The sequence below is a fragment of the Chroicocephalus ridibundus genome, chromosome 1, assembly GCF_963924245.1.
Source record: "Chroicocephalus ridibundus chromosome 1, bChrRid1.1, whole genome shotgun sequence".
NCBI classification, from domain to species: Eukaryota; Metazoa; Chordata; class Aves; order Charadriiformes; family Laridae; genus Chroicocephalus; species Chroicocephalus ridibundus.
This window is the reverse complement of record NC_086284.1, coordinates 40,698,453-40,722,629: the sequence shown is the minus strand read 5'-3', so window position 1 is coordinate 40,722,629 and position 24,177 is coordinate 40,698,453. Positions and strand designations below refer to the sequence as shown.

Sequence of the window (24,177 nt, the reverse complement as noted above, 5' to 3'; positions counted from 1 at the left end):
CCTTTTAGGGGTATCAAAAAAAGAATCTGAAGAACTTTTGTCACGTGATAACAGGATCAAATCCAATACTTAAAATAAGGTTAAACTATGCTATCTCAAAACTGCAAGTCACTACATTTAATAACTAAAAGGAGGGGAAGGAGGGGGAGAAGAACAGTGTAATGCTCCAAGTGTTTAAGTGTCACAACTTTTTTCAGTAACTACAAACTCCAAGAAGAACGGGTCCTTAATCTGATTTGTACAGCTGGCAATAATTTGCAATGATAGTTCATAGTCTGATGAATATGAAATGCTCAAGTGGAAGAATCAAACATATTTTGCAATGCCTAATGATACAGACAGAAAAATGAAAGCCATTGTTTTATGCCCACTTACTAATAAATTACCTCCTCTCAATTGAAATTCGCCTGCTTTTAGTTTATTAAAAAGTAAAATGCAGTTCCTTAACCACCTTTAAATGTCAGTTCCTACATTTCAGCTAAGGGCCAGTAACTTTCAGAGGAATAGTTAACTTAAATTGTGATCATTTGTCTATATTCCAACATGGATACACCAAGCTAAAGTCTGAAAAACTGTGTTGTTTCTCAGAGGAAAGAGGTGCTACAGAAAAATACTTACTAGTAGTTTATCAGGATAAATGTTTTCCACAACACTTGTCTCTGAATACTGCCTCTTAAAAGATGGCTGGGAAATAAATAAATTACGTAAAGAATTATCCTGACAGAACCTGAAGGTTAATTTCGTGTAAAGGCATGCATGACAATGCTCTGCAAAAGATGTGATAAGAATTCAAGGCAACATTACCAGAGACTTTTTTACTTACTGGAAAGAAAGTTAAAAATAAAAAATAAAAAAAAAAAAAAAAAGGCAACTGAAATCACCACATACAGGCGAGATGGAAAACAAGGCATATCCCAAAAAAATAACTGCCTAAATCTGAAGTGTTTTAATAAAGCAGAAAGACAGCCTTTTGTAGAAACTAAATCCACACTAGTAACTTTTTAGATTAAAATTAATTAACAAATATGCACCACCACTCAGGAAGAAAGGTAGTCCAAAATACTCAGCCTTCATCTAATTCATTTAGTCAATAAGTAATTATGAACTGTAAAATTATTCTAGAGATTTTCCTACCAGTACTGAAGCCAAAGAACTAAAGACATCAAATTCCTGTCTGATGCAACTATTTAAGGGACATTTTTTCTATAGTAATCTTAGAACTGGTTAAAGAGACCATACAATTCTCTTCTAACAGCCTTCTTTTTAGTATAGTCAATGTGGACAGAAGCTAGATAAGAGATCCAACCAAGACACATTTATCTACTGCACCTACTTAATTATTCAATGGGAAAGACTTCCTGCTTGACCCACAACACAGAAAGATCACAGTGTGATGCCAAGGCTGTCCAGACTGAAGAGCCACAAAGAAATGGCACCCAATCCTTCAAATAGGTATTCCTCTGTCATAAATCAAGACATCGGAATGGGTTCAAAACCTCCATAAAACAGATAGTCAAAAGTGTTCTCCAGCTTAAAGAGGCAGCTTTAAGTCTTTATGATTCAGTGTGTTTTAGTGTTGCGCTCTACATTGCTGGAGAGAGGTTTGAACACCTTCAGAAAACTCATAGGATTTTACTTTACTTACCTGAAACAGGCAACAGGTATAAGAAAGCCCTGAATTATAGCTTGATTTAAGGTAACTCAACACCCATAGAAGCTCTTAGAGCTCTGTGAGGTACAAGACACATTACCAAATTTGAGCTCTCAAATTTCTGCCAGCACGAATTAACTGTAATCCAAGACCCCTTTGCTATTTTCTTTCCTCAACTCATTCTTTACTGGAGGAATGAATTGAGGAAAGCTGAAAAGTACTTTTTCAGTCTCCACAGAACGAAACAGATTATAGAAGAACTAGGATTATACATACCTTAATAATAACTTTTGCCTTCTTACCTCTTTAGGCAGAAATAAAGGAAGAGGAAACTAAACTACATACTTCACTTCACAATTAGTATTTTTAAGTGAAAGTAAAAAGTTCATATGAATTCTAGGTTGTTTTGAGAGCAATCACAATAAGGCCATAACATATATAGGTGGGAAAACCGCAATCTTTATTTCCTTCATATAATAACAGAAAACAAAAAAAGAAGGGTAATCATAGTGTAAATGGCGGCACAAAGCCTATCACATCACTAAGGAAATGCAGAATGGAAAAGGGAAAGCAAGGACTTTGAGGAAAAATGTCACAAGATAAGCACTTAGGCTACACATTTTCATAATTTATTAAGGAAAGAAAATCCTACAAGTTAGAGAATAAAATTAAGACTTAAATTTTAAAGTATTATCTTGACTTTATTTAATTTTTTTTTCCACAGAACAGACTATTTATTAAGTGAGCACAAAGGCCCTTAACGGTTCATGCTTTTCAGTTGTTAGTATAATCTTACATATTTTACATGAAAAAACCAAGCAGTTCTATTTTCTACAGTGGCTTTTCAGTGATTTTTTTTTTTTCATTGGAATTATAATATTTTCATTAAGTGACCCCTGCTACATTGAGGGAAATAGAAGGATACAGCATTGTAGCGTTACATCCAAGACACTTCAAACTCTAAAACCATGGAATCCAGATGTAATTTATTAGTAAAATTATTTAGGAATTGCATACCTAAGACATATTTTGCAAGCAATAAGGAAAAAAAACAACAGTTTTAGTGTTCTTACATATATGAGTATAGTACGTGATTATTGATAAAAAAAAAATCCCCACCGGCTTTTTGGTTTATCTTACGTAAATCACACAGCTTTATCTTCTATATTTCTAGCCATCAGAAAGATAAATAGCAGCATGTTAGGTGTCAGGGGGACTGAAAATTTTCAAGGTCTCAGGGCAAACTGGGTGATGGACAGTATACAATCAAGGAGTCTTAAGGTAACCTAGTTAACACTTTTTCCATTAAAGTAGAAAGCACAATGTATCCTGAGAATATCAGGCAGATTCGATCTACAGTCAAGAGAAGAAAACAAAACACTAAAAAAACCCCAAACCTAAACAAAAACCACCACAACCACAAAACTTGCACTATTGCAGTTCATTATTAGAGTAATTAGGAACAGAGAGCAGAATGTCAACCACAGCAGGGGGTAAAGAGAAAATGAAATTATATTAAACCTACTAACGTAAAGATTTTTCATTAATTTACTATTTTTGATAATTATAAAGGTTGTCAAACGTAGACCAAAGGTTGGATGCTTAAACAATAGGTCATGTCATCAAAATAAAGTCACTGTGATACTTTGGCTGTTCTTTCAAGTGACTAGTTGAGCAACTTTTTGCCCCCCCCCCTTTTTTTTCTTCCTCCCAGTGGTATACTTGGACTGGTTTATATTTGTTGGAAAAAAAATTTAAATTCAACACACGAGTACCAAAAAGTGTGCTGGAGAAAACAGTAAAGAATAATCAATTATAACACATAGACTGAATTTATGCCTTTAAGTCAATTCACTAAATCTTTTCTTAACATCAATAACTCTTTCAAAAAGGAGTCTGAAAAACTGGTAATATTAGGACATCAGAACTCACACACAGTATATTTCTATAATGGTAACAAGTCTTCAGTACAAACAGCTAAAAAAGACTTAGCTATCTGGAAGTTACTTGGAAGGACTGAAATAAAAATCAGCATAACACTTCTAATAAAACAAGTTCATTGTTGCTGATAACATCAATCAGTAAAAGAAAAGTAATTATAGAAGTCAGCTTAAAATCCTGTTTTGTTCTCTTGTAAAGAGGGAATATCAGTTACTTAAATCTTATGACAAAGAACTATGTATTAAGCAGCATGAGAATTTCATTTTGCATTTGTGTGTGCCATGTAGATTTATCTATTAGCATGAACACTGAAACAAAGAAAAATGACGAGCAGTGTTCAGCTTAAAAGACAAACCTGAGTATCAGAGCATGACTCCGATGGGTGATTAAGAACTGTAAATGCATAATGAGGACTAGAGTCAGCAACCAAACACAAAAAAAGTGAAGAGCCAGGTGCTAATCGACTTTCTCCTGCAAAAATCCTATAGCTGCAAGGACCTTTTAGCAACAAAATAGTAAAACCTTGGAAAGAAACCATAAAAAAAGGTGTTTACTGTGAAGTTCTTGGTTGGTTATTTGTCTTATATAACTATAATGATCTAAATTTACTTGTCTGAATTTATGCTATTCACTTAGGCTCCTTGAGAGTAAAAAGAACTTTGAGAAAGATTATCAGGTATCTTTCATTTCTGAATGGACTGGAAGGTCCTTGGAAAATCCTTATTTCTCCCCGGTAAGAACTGAGGAAGCGTCAATGACTAGATCAGGATGCAGTACAACCTTAGGACTATGCTACTTCAGCAGCAGAATCCCCTTTCCATATATTGTCCCACCATCTTGTGTCATCTTTAACAAAGGAACTCAAAGTGGCCCATCTCATTTCACTCATCCTGTGGCTACAGGACTGATGATCCAACATGGGAGGAGAGGGAACAGGAGGAACATGTGGTTGAGACAGGAAGAAGAGGCAGGAAGAAGGACCACTGCTTCAGGTTGGCACCTCACTACAAGTCCAACTTAGTCTTAACATCAGCTCAAGTTCTCAGGCTGAGAGCTAACTTTCGTAGCGTTAAAGTAAAATAAAAGCCACTCCTCAAGATTGTAATCAAAAGTGTTAAGAAAAGGCTGATTATTAACCCAGAAAAAGGGTCAAAACAAGCACAACCATACAGTAAGAAACTAGCACCTTACAGCTCAGCTATTGGGATAAAATGAAGGGAAAAAAGAAAAAGGGAAAAAATTCACAGAAACAACAATACATCAGCTGGGAAGAGCTTCAGATATCTTTTTAAGTACAAAAAGGCCATCTCTGAGGTTGTAAGGGCATCTGAGAGCTACAGCAAGAACACCAGTTAAAAGACCACTGGCAGGGAACGGTAGCTGACTGCTCAGCCTCTGCAGCAGTACTAATATGGCTATATGACCCAGAGGTAAAAAAAAAATGAAAATAAGCACAGTCAACTAATCATTAAGGAATTAATATTCAAATAGGACTACCTTTTGTGCAGCTTTTTATAGTAAGAGTAAACAGTAAAGAATTGTGCACTCCTGATATTTTTCTAAAAACAAAGATCAAAACATACCTCCATTTCCCATGACATTCACAAATAATGTTTTTGAAAATTTCCAACTTCCATAAGGCTAATACATTCTAAACCTCATAAAACGTATTGAGGCATATACCTCCACCACAATATTTGGCAAAGAAGAAATCATTGAAACAAGAATAAATCATGATACAAAATAAAGTGATATGTCTATTTTTAGCCATACATACACACGTAGTAAAAACCTTCAGAATATAAATTCTAAAAGACTGTTTCCTAACCTTTACAGAACAACATACAATGTACATTAAATAAAACAGAAAACTGTGTTTAATAGAGTAAGAAACAAGTTTTAGAGAGAAAATATGGATAAAACTGTTGGCTGACAGGTTCATTATTCATTTTCAAACAATACAATTAAAATTTATTATACAGGAAGAATACCACACAATAATACACTTTTATGTTTCATATAGACAACTAGAAGTTGAGATTTTGTTCGTGTATTTGTTTAAATATTTTTCTACATATGCAATTAGGACTCTTTGCATGAGTAGGCATTAATTCCTGAAAGGTTACATATTTTGTACAGACTTATGTAGTTTATGTTTTTTAATACAATTTGTTATCACATACCCATGTGTCCGCATGAACAGGCCTGATGTTGCTGAGAAGCACCTCTTCGTAATTTCCATAATCACAGAATTTAACAACTGCAGTTGTCCCAGAAGAATGGAGAGCTTCTATTTCTGCCCGGTAGAACTTAAAAGAGAAATTTTCAAAGGTCATAAAAAACTACCTGAAATATCACAAACAGCTTAACAACTACCTTTTGATATATGTATGTGTGTGTACACACACATATATATATATAAAAGAGATACAAATTTAGTCTTAGTCAGCATTTTGTTTTGGATAAGATTTGTACCAGATATTAAACCAGTTGTATTAAACTTTCACACGGTAGACTACAAGGACACAGTAGAATGTATTTAGAATACTCACTGAGAAAACATGCAGCTTATGAAATTAGACTGAACATTTAAAAGACTTGTTTTCATGTCTCTGAAAGCTGAACAAATTCATCACTAACACAAACACTGTTGTATAAAGAGAAATGTTACTATAGGACTTTTTCTTAAAATACACGTATCAGTAAGTGGCTATCAGCCATATACACTGTAAATACTAATGTATACCTATTTTAACACACAATAAATTATGATAAAACTGCCCCTTCAAAAGTCCATTTTCTAAACACAAAACTTAATTTTATTTTTTTTTTTACATTTATGCAAACATAGATCACAGCTTTCCTGAAGATATTCAATCACTTTTATCTTATTGAACACAAAGAAATCATTGCATCCTAACATGGTTAAGCTCAGTACTGTATTTTATCATCACATTTCAAAATTGTCTTAGATGAGAGCAGCTGTACCTACAGAAAAACCAACAACCCTCCAAAAAAACCCCTTCTAACGTGATGAGTACTCTTCAGGTAACAGTCTGGGATTACCTCATATCTACTTATTTTGCAAGTTTCATACTTTCCAGAATTTCAAAAACTCATCTCACAGTAATGCAAAAATGCTTCTCAAAATAGGAAACAATTCCATAATATGTCATTACATATTCCTATTCCGATTTCAGAAAGTCAACTCACTATATGTTGCCACTACCAAAAATTTTGCATGCCTTATCTGCTTTAGTATACAAGCAAGAGAGAGAAAAACAAAGTCGTGCTGCTGAGCTAACACTATCTAGTTCCTGTTAAAAAGACCCAAAAAAAGGAAGGAAAAAAAAACTTACATAAATATAAAATAAACCAAAAAAAAGACAGAAAAGAGTGGGAATAAAACCTTTTCAAAGAACAATAATATTTAAGGTAGTTCTCAGATTATTTGAAAGGGTCAAAAACTGAAGAAACTACCCAAGGAGAGTGACAGAACTCCTCAACAGATAATAACAAGTCAAAGAAAATAGCCTAAAACATTTTAGCAAAGGAGGAGAAGATGAAAAGAAAGTGTCCTGCTGCAAGAGAAATCTTATCAATAGGAAAAACAGCTGAAGAGAAAGTATTTAAACTTTTAAAAATCAGTAAAACAAAACTATCATGCAGCATAACTCATTTGTTCCACAAATACTTCAGCTAACAGTCTACTAGTGATAATAAAAAATAACCCTTTTGCTGTTTCCTTTCTGCAATGATTTAAACAAGAGGCAGTTGTTTTTTTTAAACAGCCCTGTTCCTGCAGTCTTCCCTTGAGCTAGTAAGGGTTGCGCACTGACTTAATTCCAGAAAAAGGCATTACACACATTTACCATTACAGACTATTCTAGATATAGCAGAGTATCCTGTTTCTTGTTCCTTGGAAAAGAATATGGGAACCCAGATCCATATTCATACCTTCGAATTTTTGTCACTTAAATGCTTCAGTTAGGAGCTTAGTCATCCTAAACTCCACCTAAATCAGAGAAACAATCACCTTCAAGATTACTTAATTTAAGCACTTAAAAGTTTCACACAATGAACACAAGCGACATATCTCCTAAGTAAATTAAAAAAAAAAAATAGAACAAGCAGCTAGCCAAGAAGAATGCTAGACACCTATGAACTAAGCCCCGTGTCTCTGCGCTGGTGTGCTGGATCTCCCACATGTATGTAAGAAAACAAAAGGTACAATTTGAGGTAATTCTCATTTGGCAAAAGCATACCTTGTTGTCTTCCCAATAAAGAGCGAAACATTCATCCCCTGGTCTCCAACTTTTTCCGTACTCCATGTGAACTGATGGTTCTAATATTTTCTCTGGTTTGATGGGGCCAGATCTCCTTTTGGGACCGGTGTTGTAATACAACATTTTATCATCAAAAGATGGGATCGCAGTGGGTCCTGATGATTTGATAGGTCCTACTCGCCTTCCCTTCTGATGATGTTCAGTATCTCCATTTGGTACAGCATTAAAATTATCAGTTCTGCCAGCATTTTGGTAGTCGTTATTAATACCAAAATGTTGCTCACTTTTTACCATAAAGGCTTCACTACTTATTGTTCGTGCCTTCCTATCACAAAAATTTTCAGAATTGTGTATTTGGTTTTCCCTTTTCCCACGTTTCTGGTTATTGTTGTCTGTAGAATCTTGAGCAGCAGAGTTCTCCTTGAATTCTGTGAAAGACACCCCTTTTCCTACTCTGTTTTGCATATTGTTATCCCTTTTTTTGAAATTAATATCACTCTGGTGAGTGGTTATGGGATAACCCAAATCCTTTGGCCTATCATTTCTAGGATAATGTCTGTCACTTTTATTTTTTTCATCTGTCCAATGTTCTAAAGAGTTGTGCCTTTCAGGACCTCTGTTTCTTGGTAACCCACCACTTTCCAAAGCCTGCCTTGAATTTTGAATATCCCTTTGAAAACGAGGGGGTTTCTCATTCCTCGGTTGTCTCATGTCATTGCGAGAAATGTGTCTTGTATGATTCTCTTTGATGCCGTTCTGTTCTGTATTCATAACTTTGTGCTGTACTTGATGTGGTGGCTGAAATTGCAATTTTGGTTCTAGAAAGAAAAAAAAATATTTCAATTATTAACATATTTCACATAAACATATTTTAGAAATAGTGTTTCAGACCCTAACTGATAAAGCAACAGTATTATTTAGAAAAGTATGCAGTATTTACCTTTGTGATACAGAAATGGAAAAGTACATAGAAAATTTAGCAAAGACATTTGAACTGTAATTCCTAGTTTTTGGAAAGCATACACTACTTTGGACTGTACTCAGAACCAAACCACCTACCAGTATGAGAAAAGCTGGGCACAAATTTCCAGGAGGTTACTCGTTTCTCCCTATGGACACCAATAACTCACTTCAATAACAGCCAATTAAGACAGAAAAATAGAATTCCAACATGGAGAAAGGAAAAGGGAGGAAAATTAGGAGGAAGAGGGAATACTTTTAACCTGAATTGAAACTTTCTGTAAAAATAACTTGTTAACAGGTATTGAGCATAAAAGTCAAAGGCAAGAAACAGAAGTCAAAAAAAGAACACAGCTGACAAACTGTAGATAACGGGAACAGTAATAAAGCCCAGAACTCTGGAGACCCTGATCAATGAGCCATAACAGGAACTGCTCAAGCATTACCTTCAAGAGATTCAACCAGAACTCTAACTGATGAGAAGAAAAACAAGATTATCATGGATCTCATGAGAAAGAGCGAACTTGCTATGGGGTGCTGGGGAGGAGGGGAATTGGTGTCCGGGTATGAGATCTGCTAGCAGACTTTGAACCTGATTGAAAAGGAAAGCATAAACCCATGAGAGCCATTCATGTTTATATGAGCAATTTTGTGTCATGTGGGTGTCTGCAAAGGTGTCATTCTCTTGCCTATGTCCATCCACGGCAGTTGGCCATGTATGTACTGTGTGTATGACTCTGGTGTGTGTGCAGGGGCCTGGTGGGACTACGCACTCAGGCTCTCTGCTGCCTGGCCCTAAGTACAGGCCTATGGGAAGGAAAAACTAAGAACTTCAGTTCACGTGGTACCACTAGAAACAATGAATGCTGATGTCTGACAACACATGTAAAAATGTTCATAATTACTTGCTACAAGGTAAGAGTTAAAATTAAAATGTAAATTTTAGCCTTTTAAATTACCCCCCCTCCAAAAAACTTCCAAGCATTACGTTGTTATTAAAAGCTCACAGAATTTTTATCAATTTAATTGACTGCACTGGCTAATAAAAATCTAGTTTTACTTTTAAATACATTTCATTTACCCTATTTTTTAGAAATAAAATAGGTTTGACTAAAATGATCTAGTGTTTTGTTTTTTTAAAGTGACATAAGCATACATGAGGCTTAGCACAATCATAATCATGAAAAAAACACATCTTATTGCAAAATATATTTGAAACCAATAGTGTTTTTAATGCCTGCATATGCAAATATGTATGACTCAAAGAACCAAGAGTTTCATAGATCTTTGTTGTCTTTTTAAAATTGAAAAGATGACTTTTTCAGTCTTGTAATGCTTAAAATTTTGGATGAAATCCTTCAAGTTTAGAAGTACCCCTTTATCTTTTCTTTACAAACAGAACATGAAAATACTGTTTTTCTTTGTTTTATATCTGTAACTTTTCTGTAAGTATCTTCATTACACTTTCCACTTCTGTATAACACATACCAATCTTCTAGATTTCCTATCATCTAGAAAGGTTTATCTTCCTAATTAACAGTCTTCCTTCATTATATTCTTAATTTATACCTCTTCTCCTCTGGTAGTAAAATCCTTGGGCTTCCACTCTTCCTATTCTCAACCTAAACTCACGTGTCTATTCCTAATGTTAACTACACATAAAATGATTGAACTGTTTGATGACCTCTGAATGTTTACTGACTTGTATACGCCATTCAAGAAAGGTGTGTATATAATTCTAAGAGACTTCATTATAAATCATCTCATTTAGTATTTTGTAACATGAAATCCATTAAACCAATTCATTCACACAGGGGAAAGTTGTTCCAATGGTAAAAGTAGAAATGGGCTAAAGACTAGATTTGGCATGTTAGTATTTTGCCAGCTGGCAGGATTTTAGGTTTAACTTAAAATTTAAACGTTTCGTCTTGAGGGCCGTCCTTTGACCGTTTTCTAAATAAAGAAACATTTTCTGAGCTGAGCCAGGCGGTGACCTCAGACAGCGTCTAGTACATACAAGGACTCTACAACTTCAAGACTTATCCCCAAAGCATGCAGAACAGATATAATACTTTAGTTAAAGCCTTGAGGAAAAACTGAAAGATATACATATTTTTCTATAATTGGAAAAAAAATTACTGAAATTTCTATTCAATTTCATACCATGTAATAAGTAATTTTAGCTATTGTCTACACGCCTCAATGAAAATAACTAGTTTTACTGGACACTGAAAATCTCTGGATATAATAGATCTCCAAGCAACCTACTTCAGTCACACAGCTGCAGAGATCTTCTCTTCTACCCTTCTTCCACCTCTTTGACCTGCTTTCCAATAAAAAGTTACAAGCACTCTCATGTGAGACAGTATTTTCTGTCTTTAGAAACACAATATTAATCTTCAAAATCTACAAAGAAATAACTCCAGTGCTATCCACCTAATTAAAAAGAATTACCTGTAAAATAGGACTTTAAGAAGTTTCATTTAGTTATAACCCACTGTTCCACAATGAAGCATGGAGATTTAAAACAGAATAACTGCTAAGAAAAAATAGCAACGTATTTAAGCATTGGCATGAATAGCTCCACCCAGAACTAAGTAGTTAGGACGAATTATGTATTTTCTCCTTTTTTCAAACAACAGAAATTCTAGCAATATGTTAACAGAAAAAGCCATCTGTTGTAGATCTATTTAACAAAAACAGATTACTAACGTATCAGTTGCAAACCCAGGACTATTGGATGATCCAATAAATTATTTATATCCAACATAATGTGATCATGATATAAAAGCAACAAGCTGACTTTAAAGTGTGTCAGAACTTTCAGTTACAGTATTTATTTTAAATAGTATAGGAAAACTAAAATAATACTCGATGTTAGACAGCATGGAAACAGACTAGAGAATTTCCAAACAGTGAAAATATGCATCTTTTTTCTAGGTCTATTCACTGAGACATGTAAAAGCTGCTCACAAAACATCCAATATTTCTCTAACAGATGTAAAAGCTAGTAAAATGATGTCTTCTACAAAGATGCAGTTATTGTACTTTAAGCTTCCCAGGGGACTACATCACACACAACAGCCATGAATGAGCAGGACATGTTAACCCATTGTTTAACATTCAAGCATGACCCATTCCCAAATGGAAACTGCCAAACAACAGTAAATGTTACTTTGTCAACCGCAGTCAATGAAAAAAAAAAAAAAGCCTAGAGATGAGAATATTACAGGTTGTTCATGAATTTGCCCTGTCTGGCCTCATCACCAAAAAACTGAAGGGAATCTACAGCTTCTTTAATAGAAAAAGTTAAGTGATGAGGGAAGTTATTCACAGATTGCCTATTGCAGCTGCTGTTCCTTGCTTCTACTTCTTTCCCTACTCCCAACAAACCATTAGCTTATGTTCCCAGAAAAGTAATAGTTCCTACAGGGTAGTAAAAAACAAATATTAATTTTGCATTTAACAAGAAGATTTGGTACGCTATTCTGTCAAACAGCGAGATGCATCCGCCCAGTCATCATCACTGTAACCAGATGTTTAGGAACATGGTCTGGAAAGAATCCTTTTCAAAATTAATGACAAGGCTTTTGTCATCTGCTGGGTAGTTTTAAGATGATGACTAGTGTTTTCTCAGTTTGAAACCATCACTTAGTTATTTTACTCACTTTAGTCTTTGTGTGTGATGACCCAAGACGACCATACAGAACCAAACACATGCCCACTCTTACAAGAAGCCAGCAGGACCTGCTACAGCTGGAAATCCCAGCCAATACAATTTAAAAAGCACAATGGAATTTAGGCAGTATGGTATCCTGCAGCTCTCTCCCATGGATTTTATCGTGTTTAATAACGTGGTTAAACTCAAAGACAGCAGCCCTTCCCACATTGGTGGCAACGATTCGGGTTTTTTCTTCCAACTTGAATTATATTTTTACGCAATTCTGTGAAAGCATGTCTTTGAACAGCTACCCCCAGGCCATGTTCTACTTTGTACTGGCCAAAAGATTAAAAAATTAGAAGGAAATTAATAATACATTTGCACACACTTCATGTCATGGAGTGAAATTCCAGTTACTCAAGAGCTCGGTCAAGTTACATAAATATCAATATTATTTTAAAATGTAGTAACACTGAGGAACTGGTATCTGAGTTCGTGTCTCTGTTGAAACAAATGAAATACAAGCTGAGGAGGACAATGATATTAATAAAGAAGTGGCAAAAAAACCCCAACACATTCTGCCACTGGATTCACTACAAACTTGAATTTACAGGATTAAAGTACTGAAACAAAAAATGATTTTTTTTTATTCCTCTTTAAATTTATGAAGTTTACTATATTTGCATTCACATCTTTAAAGAGAAGTTGCTGACAAAATAAAAATACAGAAAGTCTCCTAACACGTCATCAATGCCAACATAATACTACAACCAAAAAAAGTTTGATTTTCTTGATATTCACAATTAACAGTGACTGAAACTCAACTTTCAGAAGTAAAACTGCATAATAAACATGACTATTTCATAATTCGGATCCCTTACTGCAAATAGGGCACTGTGTGTTAAAAACACAGCTACTAAATGGTAAATTCCAAATATTACAAATTCCCTTTAACTCCAAAAGGTCAGACTCTTTTTTTCCTCACAAGTTACCTTGCCCCTAGATATTCAAATAAATTCTGTGACCAAGAAATGAAACAATTTTTTTTTAATTATATTCTTCTGCATTACCAACTTATTTCAAACCTTTAAGATGTTTTGGGAATATATAAATCATAATGGACTAAACCAAGAAAAAGACTGTTCAAATTAGACAAGATGTACCAGCTTCAAATTGTCCAAAGAATACATTACCATATAAAAACGAAACAAAAAAAACCCCATACACCACACATCCTCATTTACCTCAAGCATAAGCAGTTAAGTAAGAGAATGACAGAAAGGCAAATCTGAAAGCACAGAAAAGCGCTGTTCCTTCGGTGATCTCCAGGGCTGGGTCCCTAAGAGTCTGGCTGTGCGTCCTTCTGCTCGCAATAAACGCTTACTCTCCCCTAAAGTCCTGTTTCTTCTGAGGGACGTTTGGGTGAAGAGTTAAGTAAGAAAACCTGTGACAAAGGCAATTGTTTGCAAATGATCCTATGCAGTCAGCACCTCTTTTGTTACTTATCTCCTGCAGACAACACCAGTGGGGGAGAATGTAAGGGTAACTGGAGCAAAATTAGGTGGGATGCTCAAGATGCAGAGTGAGCAGAGGCAAGAGTCCACATGATACTGATGTTATACAGCATCATTCAAATCACTACAAGAGTATGGTTTATACTTACAGGATGCATATTTGAAAAAGAAAACTGATAAATGAACTTGTTGAGAGAAAGCAGTTTGAAAGAAAAGTCTTTGATGAGAGGCTAGAAAAGCTCAACCCACGCACCTAACAGATAAAATATAGTCTGTTATGTCTTATAAAAAGCTATTAGGAAAGCAAACTTTGATAGCTCTATATGGCAAGAAAGGCATAATATTATACAGCAATAAGAAGCTGAGTATAGAAAATTTCAGATTAGAAATGAAAATTTTTTTTTTTAAATGATGATCTTTAATTGCTGAAAGAATCAACCTTGGACTGGAATTTATTTACCACCTATAAATCAAAACTGAATGTCTAAATTTGTATTTCAGTCAAAGCCTAATTATTGGAGCAAGAAACCGAGACTACAGCCTATGACTTTCTCCTCCTGAAATGTCCCTATTAACAGACTACACAGACATGCCACCTCCTGCTCGCTTTTTCTGCAAACCCATTAATGTTACAGTTTGTTGCAGAGGAGGTTCATTTTAACAGGAAGAGCATGAAATGTTCATCCTCTGCATAGCCTGTCTCTTGGGAGGACAGAAGAGGCAATTCTGCACAATCTGAAACTGAAAAGGTTTTGGCCTTCTACGTCCTGGGTCAATGCTCTAACAAAAATCATTGTTATGTTTCTCACCACCTACCCCATTTAATAACAAATAATTATTTTAAAAAAAAAATGATCTTTGCTTGAGTCTTTCAAAGATGTATGTGTCTGCCAAAAGCTTTTGTGGCTTTGAATCCTGGGCAGATGGAAGCACCAGCCTGTTCTCAGTCCCTAAGAACTGAAGAGAGAGAAAATATCTGAAATATGCCTGGTTCTCAGCATTTTGTCCATTATTCCTTAATTCTATAGTCAGAGCTCTTGGCACTGTTTTGTTCTCCCTGATAATCCTTGTCTTTACTTATTTAAGCTGGCAAAGATGAATGAATTGTTCCTCATAACAAAAGAAAAATAAGAAGAAGATTAATGGAAAAAATCTTTTGTGTTCAGTAGCAGAAATAATCCAAGTGCAAGCAAAGGCAGCTAGTTGACAGCAATTGTGTCTACTATTTTTGTTATCTCTCACAGTCAGCAGGTTTCTCCCTCCAACCAAGACTTAAACTACTTAATTTCAACACCGAAATGTTTTCACAGGTGTCACCAAGCATTTGCAGTTAAAATGAAAAAATAAATCTGCAGTATAAAACTACAGGCTTGTTTGTTTTAATTCTTTGCATTTCATTTAAATAGAGCATGTTTAGTATATGCTGGTTTACAATTAAAGAACTAGCAGATCATGGAGTCAGGTGTTCAACACTTTTGACAGCTGTAATCACTTATAACAGTTTTTCATTAACTCTGAAAGAAGGAGATGACACAAAAAACTCACAAGACACTACCTAAAGGGCAAAAGACTAAAAACTTACTTCCTAATAACTAATTTGTATTTCAAAAAAACCCCAAACAACAAAAAGCTTAATGTGCTGTCTTATCTCTAAAAAGGAACACAAGTACCTCTGAAACAAAATACAAAGGTATTTCAATTCATAAGTATTTTTCTACTTGGTCTAAAGCCAACTACAAAAAGGTACCGAATCAAAGATAACAAGTTGAACAACTGTTCTGCAGCTCCTGTTTACAAATGGAACCACCTTGCCTGGTTACTGCAAATCCAGACGTGAATTTAGAAATTCTCAACAGTACTGAGGTTTCAGGTGCCATTAGAAACACTAGATAAGAAAAACAATGAGGGATGCACAGAGAAAAGCAAATCAGTCCTTTGCGTGCTTGAAAAGAAACAATTCTTCTTTTCAGACACTTTCTCCCCAGACGACATAAGCGGTTTTTGAAGAAAATGTGGCATGGCACAGAATTAAAAAGTATTTACCTCAGTTCAGCAAAAGTGCTTTTGTTTTTGCTCCTACATAGACTCTCAGTCATTTAGAAGAAATTACAATCTGTCTGAAGGGTACAGAAGCCTAATGCTTTTGATAATGATAAATATGGCAATTCCAGGTAATCATATGCTCCTGATCATAGGCATTAGTGTAATAGCAGGGGTGTGCTCATTTATTCAAAACCACTATCCCTATACAAAGACCATCTCTCTGTATAACTAAAAAACAAACTGGGATTTTAGAGACCATACGGGACAGCGAGGGGACAAAAATACTGCAGAACAATCAATCTTCTTTCATATTGAATGGAGGCTGTACTATGCTACATATAAATGAAGAAAAATTTGTCCACCTGGGCCCTTCTTAGTAGTTACTATGCAGAAAAATCAATGAAGAGATCTTATTCTTGGATATATAACATTCCATATTTGAGTTGTTTCTAGCCATTTCCCTGATGTGCCTTTCATTTCTGACCACTACTCTTTTAATACTGAGAACTACTTGTCTCTACTGCTAACTGACAGGTTCAAATTAAATGAAAAAGTAATATGATAGTAATATATATCCTGTTTTCTGCAAACACTTGGATGCAGACTTCACTACAAAAGAGTTGACAGTGGTATAATCACTGCAGATACAGCATCACTGTGTAAACACTATTAAGACTCACATCATCTCAGTTTGCATAGAACTTAAAACGACTAATCATTAAGAATTTAAATGAGATTATTTTCAACCACAGAGGCATAAAAATTGCAGAAAAACAACACTTTCACCAAACAATTTTTAAGATGTGTTTGAATTCAGACTGCACAAGTTCTCTCAAACCTGGCAAAGAAAAAAAAGCACACTTAAAGAGACAAAAAGCCTGCAATTCAGCATATGCCTAAGTATTCCTTGGAAAACTCATTTGAAGCAGACGGCAAGATAAAAATAAAACCTGTTACAGAAACAGAGGCACAATCCTATGGGCTAGACACCTTCAGTAAGGAAAATAAAAACTAACAAAATGCAACTGAGCAACCATTGTAAAGCCCATTGACTTCCAAATAACAGACAGCACAAGAACATATATTATTATGTCTTCAAAAGGAAAAAAAGGTAGAAATATTAAAAAAGCTTTTCAAAAGGTCATCAGAATACTTTCTGAACTCTTCAAGAATGCTAACAAGTTGGGCTTTTTTCAGAAAACCATAACTTGGGAATTGCATCAGATTGCATACTCATCATTCAGAGAAAGCTAAAAAACCCCCAATATATTGTTAAAATACACAAAACCAAAAAGCCTGTGTGTCACGTTAGGAAATATGCCAGAACTTTTGGCAACTGATGGAGTACAAAGCCTTTACAAAGTTTTTGTAGAACTGTGTTTTTCTTCTTATGACATTTATGGAATCTTTATTTTTATTTAAGAGGGAAAAATACACAAAAGCAAAGCATATTTATCTTTAACACACAATATGGAAGACTATAAACTGAAGTATATATGCTAATATAACCTTTTTTTTTTTACTCACATAACACTATGCTTTATTATGCTACAGTATATTGGCTACATATATGTACTAAACCCAAAGGATCATAAAACTCCCCCTAAGCAAACACTACCAATAGGCAATATCATTTTAAAAGGAGCAATTCACTCATTGTAATAAAATACTATTACTTACTTACTATAAAATTACTGACAATAAGAAAGGCATATAACCCACCGGGATTATTTCTATTATTTTTCCTTTAAATGTCTTTGTCACACATAAGAGCCTTCTCTAATCTCTCAATATAAGCACTAAACTTATCCAAAGAAAAAAACATGGTTGTAATGTGAGAGGAAAACACTACAACTGTTTTCATTTCTTTCCCCTGTAAAAATCTAACTCCTCTTTGGTAAACAAAATGACTTGCCAAAAATATCTCTCAAGCATAATTCCCTACAGGTGCTTTTGAAATTGTGATTATATTCATCACCTGAACAGTTTACAACATTGTATCAGCTAATGCAGAATGCTTGTGTATTTGAAAGGTATTTTCTTTAAATATTTTAAATTTCTGACAAAAACAAGTGAAGTTCACTATATAGATGTTCAATCTACAACTAGCTTCGTTTCCATAGAAAGCCATAAACTTGTGGCTACTCACCATAAACAAACTATAAACAACATACATAATAAGAAAAGGAACTCTACTGTAACTTTTTTTGTTCACTTCCCACAAACTGTTTTAGTAACACCTAGATCCAACTAAAATACAGAACAATATTTAGCTATTTAAAATGACTCACTTTGCAGGCCAAAACAGACAATGTTTCAATGAATCTCAACCTAGGTACAGCAAAAATACAGTATCTGCTATCAAAAGAACTATAAGCTATCACATTTATAAGAAAATGCCTTTCTGTTCCTAGCTAAAACTTAGAATGTCAAAAATGTTTTGTGAACCTCAAAATGGCTCACAGTGCTTCTAATTCTACCACCAGCAGCAAGAGACCCCTGGGTTTGCCAGCAGGTTCGCTAAGTCCTGAGCTCATTTGTTGAGGCAAGTTTTCTATGAGAAAACGCGTGTCCTTTCTCTGTGCTGCTGCTTCCTCTTTTTTGGATAAAGGAGTCCTTTGTACAGCTCCAAGAACTGAATTTCTAAGGCTGCTGTGTTTCCTTCCACCTGAATATGTTGACTTTTAGTTGCTACAGGCTGCAATAAATATTCAGACACATTAACACAAAATGCTACACTGCTTACGCAAGTAGCAACTGTAAATGTGAAGCTTCAAACACCTGAAAGATCCAACAATAGTAAATCTTGGAAAAAATATGCCATGCATTTAATGGAAAGCAGATAGTACTAATAATTCTCACAGAAAACAGGGGTTTTGATGCACTGACAGACTATACGTGGCTTCATGTTTTCATTTCTAATTCAATAACGACCCTCATACAACTAACCTTAAATTCACTGCTATAGCAAAAGGAGACAAATATTTACACATTACAATATAAGGTACAAACAAAAATAATATTTTTAACAAAAGATCTCTCACTCGACTAACCAGAGCAATGGGGATGTTCTACTTGTATTTCAGATGCAGGTGTCTACTGGCATTACAGCCGTTCATACCTTTCCCAACAGGGCAACCTGTTCATTTCCAATTACTACAAGCTTGTTTTCTGCTTATTCCGTATCACTTTAAAAACAAAACAAAACACACCTTTTAAAAAAAAAAATCTCAAATCCAGTGAAAATACACAAAGTGTGAGTCCGTTATTAACAGTTGACAAAGACTATTTTGGAACTTAAGTTCAAAAAGTAGTTATATATAAATGCAGTCGCTCCTTGAATGCATTCATTCCTTAGAAAATTCAAAAATATCAAACAGTTCATATAAACTCATCTAAAGTATGACCTTTTTTCACCCTTTATGAAAAGTGTCATTTTATAGGGAGAAAAAAAAATTACAACTCCATCACAAAACCTTCATGTCAAATAACTGAAGCGGATATTTTCATTTCATGTTGGCCACTGAAACACCTCCAAGGCCATACCCAAAAGAAAAAATTATCTCCATTTATTACTCAGCTTACCCCGAGTTTTACTTTAATATTACAGCAGCCTCTAGAGACCTCAGCATGCATGGAGTTTCCTCTTTTTTCTTTTGATGCATCTGTCTGTTAAAGTTTCCAAAGTACTGAATGATTTAGACCTAAACAGACATCCTGATGCACAGACTATATTCTTGTTACTTCTCTTTCTTAAGAAGCCGTACTAAAAGGACATTAAAAAAAAAAAGCCCAGGTCTTCCGCATTAAATCTGAGAGAGTATTTGGCTTCCCTCTTTCTAAAATCTTTCCCCCAGCCCTTACAGTTATTCAACAGGAAAACAATAGCTGTTTAATATTTTACATCAGATATAAAGATTTTTTTTTTTCCCCAAAAATTCCCCAAACAATTTAGCTTATCTCAATTCCTAAACTCTTAACTGGGCAGCACACAAAACATGCTGTTTATAAACTGAGGAAGGAGGACTGCGATTATGGCTTTTTTCTTTACTTACTTCTGTACAACACAGAAGTCCATTAAAGTTGAGAGATCTTTATCAAATTAAATTAACAAACTGGGGTTTGTGTCACTTTATTTCAAAATTACTGACTTTAGGACATCTAAGCCTGAAACAAACACCCTAAGCTCTTCTACAGTCAAGACAGAAGTACAACCCACCACAGTGCAATTTATATGACCTCTCTTCAAAGGAGAGGAATAGCTCTGCAGCAATCCTCGGTTTTTTTACTGTTGACTGTGGAGGAAGTTCTAGTAACCACCTTTTAGATAACAAAGTTAGGAAAAAGAATTCCACCAACACTGTCCAAAATTGATTCCAGATACTTTAATTTCAATAACTTACCCTCTACTGTTAGAGTACCCATTTTGGATTCCAAGAAATCAAACAGTGTGCTTGGTGCAGACGGTCTGGTGTTTCCTAGCTCTTCTTCATCTTCAGGTCTTATTCGGCCTCGGCCCTTCCCTTTACCTGTAAACATCAGAAGTTATTTGTGGGGAATAAATAAAAGTGTTATATTTGATTTATAAAATACATAGACTCTTTTAAGATAGAAAATACATTATGGACAAAACAGATACAGATGTTTTCCACTAAAGGATATTCAAATCTGTGACTTCAAATTCAAAAATGCTGACAAGAATACAATATACAGAGGTATTTTCTAAGCATTTGCTTTCAGGCTTGGAATGCAGTTGAACTTGCAGAAAAAAACCATGCAGATATGCCCTTCTATAACTGCATTAGTAATCTACCATAAACAAATTCCTTTGCTCGTAAACATTTTTTTAAAGCATTTCTTTGCAAGTTATACCTCTAGGTGGTGGTCCCTGAATGGGCTTCTGTTTACTGCTGTTCAGAAGAAAATTTAATGCTGCCTCTAGGCTGTTACTGTTATCCATAAGTGCCTGTCTTGCTGCTTCTTTGCTGAAACCCATCTCTGTTATGTGTTTTAGAGCCTTTTCATCAACCTGAAAAAGAGTCACACACAGAACTAATCATAAGATACAACAGAGACTCCACAAAACCACCAGATTTTAATTTTTCATTAATTTTTAATTGAAACACTATTTCATATTTCATTGATGATAAATATTTCAGTTTTATATAAAATCTTCACATACAATCTCTCTTAGGTCCAAATAATCAGCTACTAGAGGGGTTTTTAATATTATTATGATGATTTTTAATTAATCAGTTTTCAGTTCTAACATTATGTGGTTTCAAGCACGAATTCCTCTAGTCTACCCCCTTCCTTCACTGTACACTGGAAGAGTATGACACACTCTAATATACTTTTTCTGACATGAAAACTAAAAGGAATCTCTCAAAGTAACACTGGCATAAAAACTAGCCATTTGTTCGTGTCTGAACCCTTTCACAACCTTTCATACAATACAAAAGCCAGCTATACACTTCTTAAAACACGGAGAAAATATAATCACTAAAAGTTCTGTAGAAGGAAGCAAAGAAATACAAACAACTTCTTCAGAAACACAGGCTTACTTATTCTAAACTATATAGAACATGATGACAAAAAGGCTAAGCAGGAATCACAGAACAATAGTTACAGAAAATAATGCTACATCTGCACTATGCATAAAGCACCCAAGTGAGAACTTCCAGTGTGGACAAAACTACATGCATTGAACATGAAATGGGACCAGGCCCTCTGTCCTTCCTCATCCCATACCCAACAAAAATGATGCCAGTTATCATCTACTAAAACAGCTGTAACCAAATACATTCTTAAATGAAGTCCCTTGAACATAAGATTTTGTCTACAGGTTCCCAAACAGCCATATTGTGACCCTCCAAAACCAACCCCCCACACCCCCAAAACCAAACCTTAGCCTTTAAGATATACAGTCTCTTCTTTCTCCTTCTGCTTAAAAGAACAGGAACTTTTATTGCTAGAATGAGTTAAATTACAACTGTATGACAGTTGTATGACAAAGAAGATTTAACCCTTCTTCTCCTCTGTTTTTCAGTCTTATGATGTAATCTCTCCACACCTCATTTCTCTTGATGTTTTAATACATTCAATTTTTTTTCTTAATTCCAGCTAGACACTGTGCTTTGGCACAACTGATATGAACACGTCTTCTTTTGGGGGCAGAGACATAAAATCAGTGTTTGTGGTTGCTTTCTCAATACAGAGATTTCTCAATACAGTAAGCCAGAAGATAAAACAACTCAAATAACTTTCACAACTATGCTTAGCTATGCAAAAATTACTGTAGCGGGCAAGACATAACTTTGCAGAGCTTGGCTACAACTCCCACACGCTCAGCAATGTTAACTCCAATGCCTTCATGTAGCCTTCTGCATTCCCAAACTCAACAATACTCTTAAATTAACTGTCCAAAGACTAAGTAAAGAAACAGCAATTAAAAAGGTCTTCGAAGACCAATGGGGCTGAAACATGACCTCAGTGTCTACAGGGAACCATCATCGCACTTGAGGTTGACTACCAGTTGCGTAAATAATGTCTTATTTTTAATGAAAGAATATTCCTCCTCTGGGGCCATTCTAGAATCTTCTGCGTGGCAACAAGGGTACAACAGAGGTAAGTACTTCCTCAGCCAAGCTACTTCAACCTTCTCCCCTTTGTAGCTAAGTAGCAGGTTTGGATGAGAACTTCTATCCATTACCGATGCATCACCTCCTTTCAACGGTGGAAATTCTGTGCATATGACAGCTACGTTCGAAGAGCAGCAGGAAATGAAGATTCATATATACAGCACCTGGACTCTCAGCTATGGATAAAAAAAATCTTGGATAGGTCACAATTTGAGAGCCAAAGGAAAGGCAATTTTCCAGATAGAAAGACTGTTTGAGAAATGATGCTGTATCTTAAGTATCCTTGGATGTCAAAAAATACTCCCTTCAACTTCATCTACACGGCAGAAGTCTTGCTTCTCATATACAAAACTGGAAAGACAACAAAAATTGTAGGACATATCCTATAAGGACTATTAAGAGAGGAGGATGATTGACCTCTGCAATCTATTGTCTATCTACGAAGAACCTTCGTACTTCTGTGTTTCTTGTTTTGTAGGTAAAGATACAGCGCTCCAGCTTTCTCAGAAGGTAACACACCAGATGGATTAAAAACTTTTAACCGTTTCTAACTATACATGCAAGTCAACAATATACATGAAAGTCAACAATCAAAACCTACTCGATGTCACAATTCTAAAACGACAAAGCAAATTTATTATCCACTGCTTTAAAATCTAAAAATAATGATTTATAATGGAAGAAGGCTTTCTATATAGGCTTTGTAGGTTCATATTTCCTCCTTCTTAACAGCACCTAGGTATGTTAAACGACATAATACTAAGTTTTGGTAAGCTGGAATTTTACAGTTGCCATTTTACAGTGCAATGTAAGACAAGTTTATGGCAATTCATAGAGAAAAAAAGAAAACAGAACACTTTAAACAATTACCCATTTTGTGGGCCGGGGGCGGAGGGGGGCAGGGGGGGAGTGTGGGGCGGAGAGAGGGGAATGGATGGTGACTTTTGTCTGTCTGTTTGGGTTTTTTTTCAAGTTCATTTAGGTCGAGACACAGTTGTCAAGAATGACAAGCTGTACCACTGGTGCTACACCATCCAGACGGATGACTAAGTGACCTCTTGAGGTCCTTTCAGCTCATGTTTCTACAATTCTGTATTGACATTTCTGAGCACAGTACTGAAGGCAGCAGTGCTGGAGGCTCTCCTTGCTGCAAGATGATCATATGTACTATACAAACAAAATTACGTATATGTCTTGTCTTCTGATTGTTAAACCTTTGGTAAAAGTAAATAAGCTGGAAAATATTCAACACTAAATAAGTGATATTCATAATCAATATTTTAATACTGGTTTACTGAGTTACTACATAGTTGCGATGCCTCTTTCAGTCCGCTTTCATCACTCAAATCAGAATCAAGAATTGTTATTGCATACTTGCAAATTCTTTTCCGGAGTCGTTCTTGATAACAAATACTTCCTCCATCATAAGCTTTTAGACTGCTGAAGTAATCCAAACAGAAACTTCAATGACTGCTCATCT

The 24,177-nt window shown here is 35.1% G+C and overlaps 1 protein-coding gene across 4 annotated transcripts in view; it reads right to left on the bottom strand.

Moving 5' to 3' along the window:
- TDRD3 (tudor domain containing 3) overlaps positions 1-24,177 on the bottom strand; it is a 114,238-nt gene that overhangs the window by 20,977 nt on the left and 69,084 nt on the right. For all 4 annotated transcript variants that reach the window (XM_063335286.1, XM_063335256.1, XM_063335279.1 and 1 more), the window contains exons 9-12: positions 20,929-21,085; positions 20,460-20,585; positions 7,858-8,696; positions 5,776-5,901 (exon numbers count right to left, since the gene is read on the bottom strand). In XM_063335286.1, the coding sequence (XP_063191356.1) occupies positions 5,776-5,901; positions 7,858-8,696; positions 20,460-20,585; positions 20,929-21,085 (1,248 nt within the window). The remainder of the gene's footprint in view (positions 1-5,775; positions 5,902-7,857; positions 8,697-20,459; positions 20,586-20,928; positions 21,086-24,177) is intronic.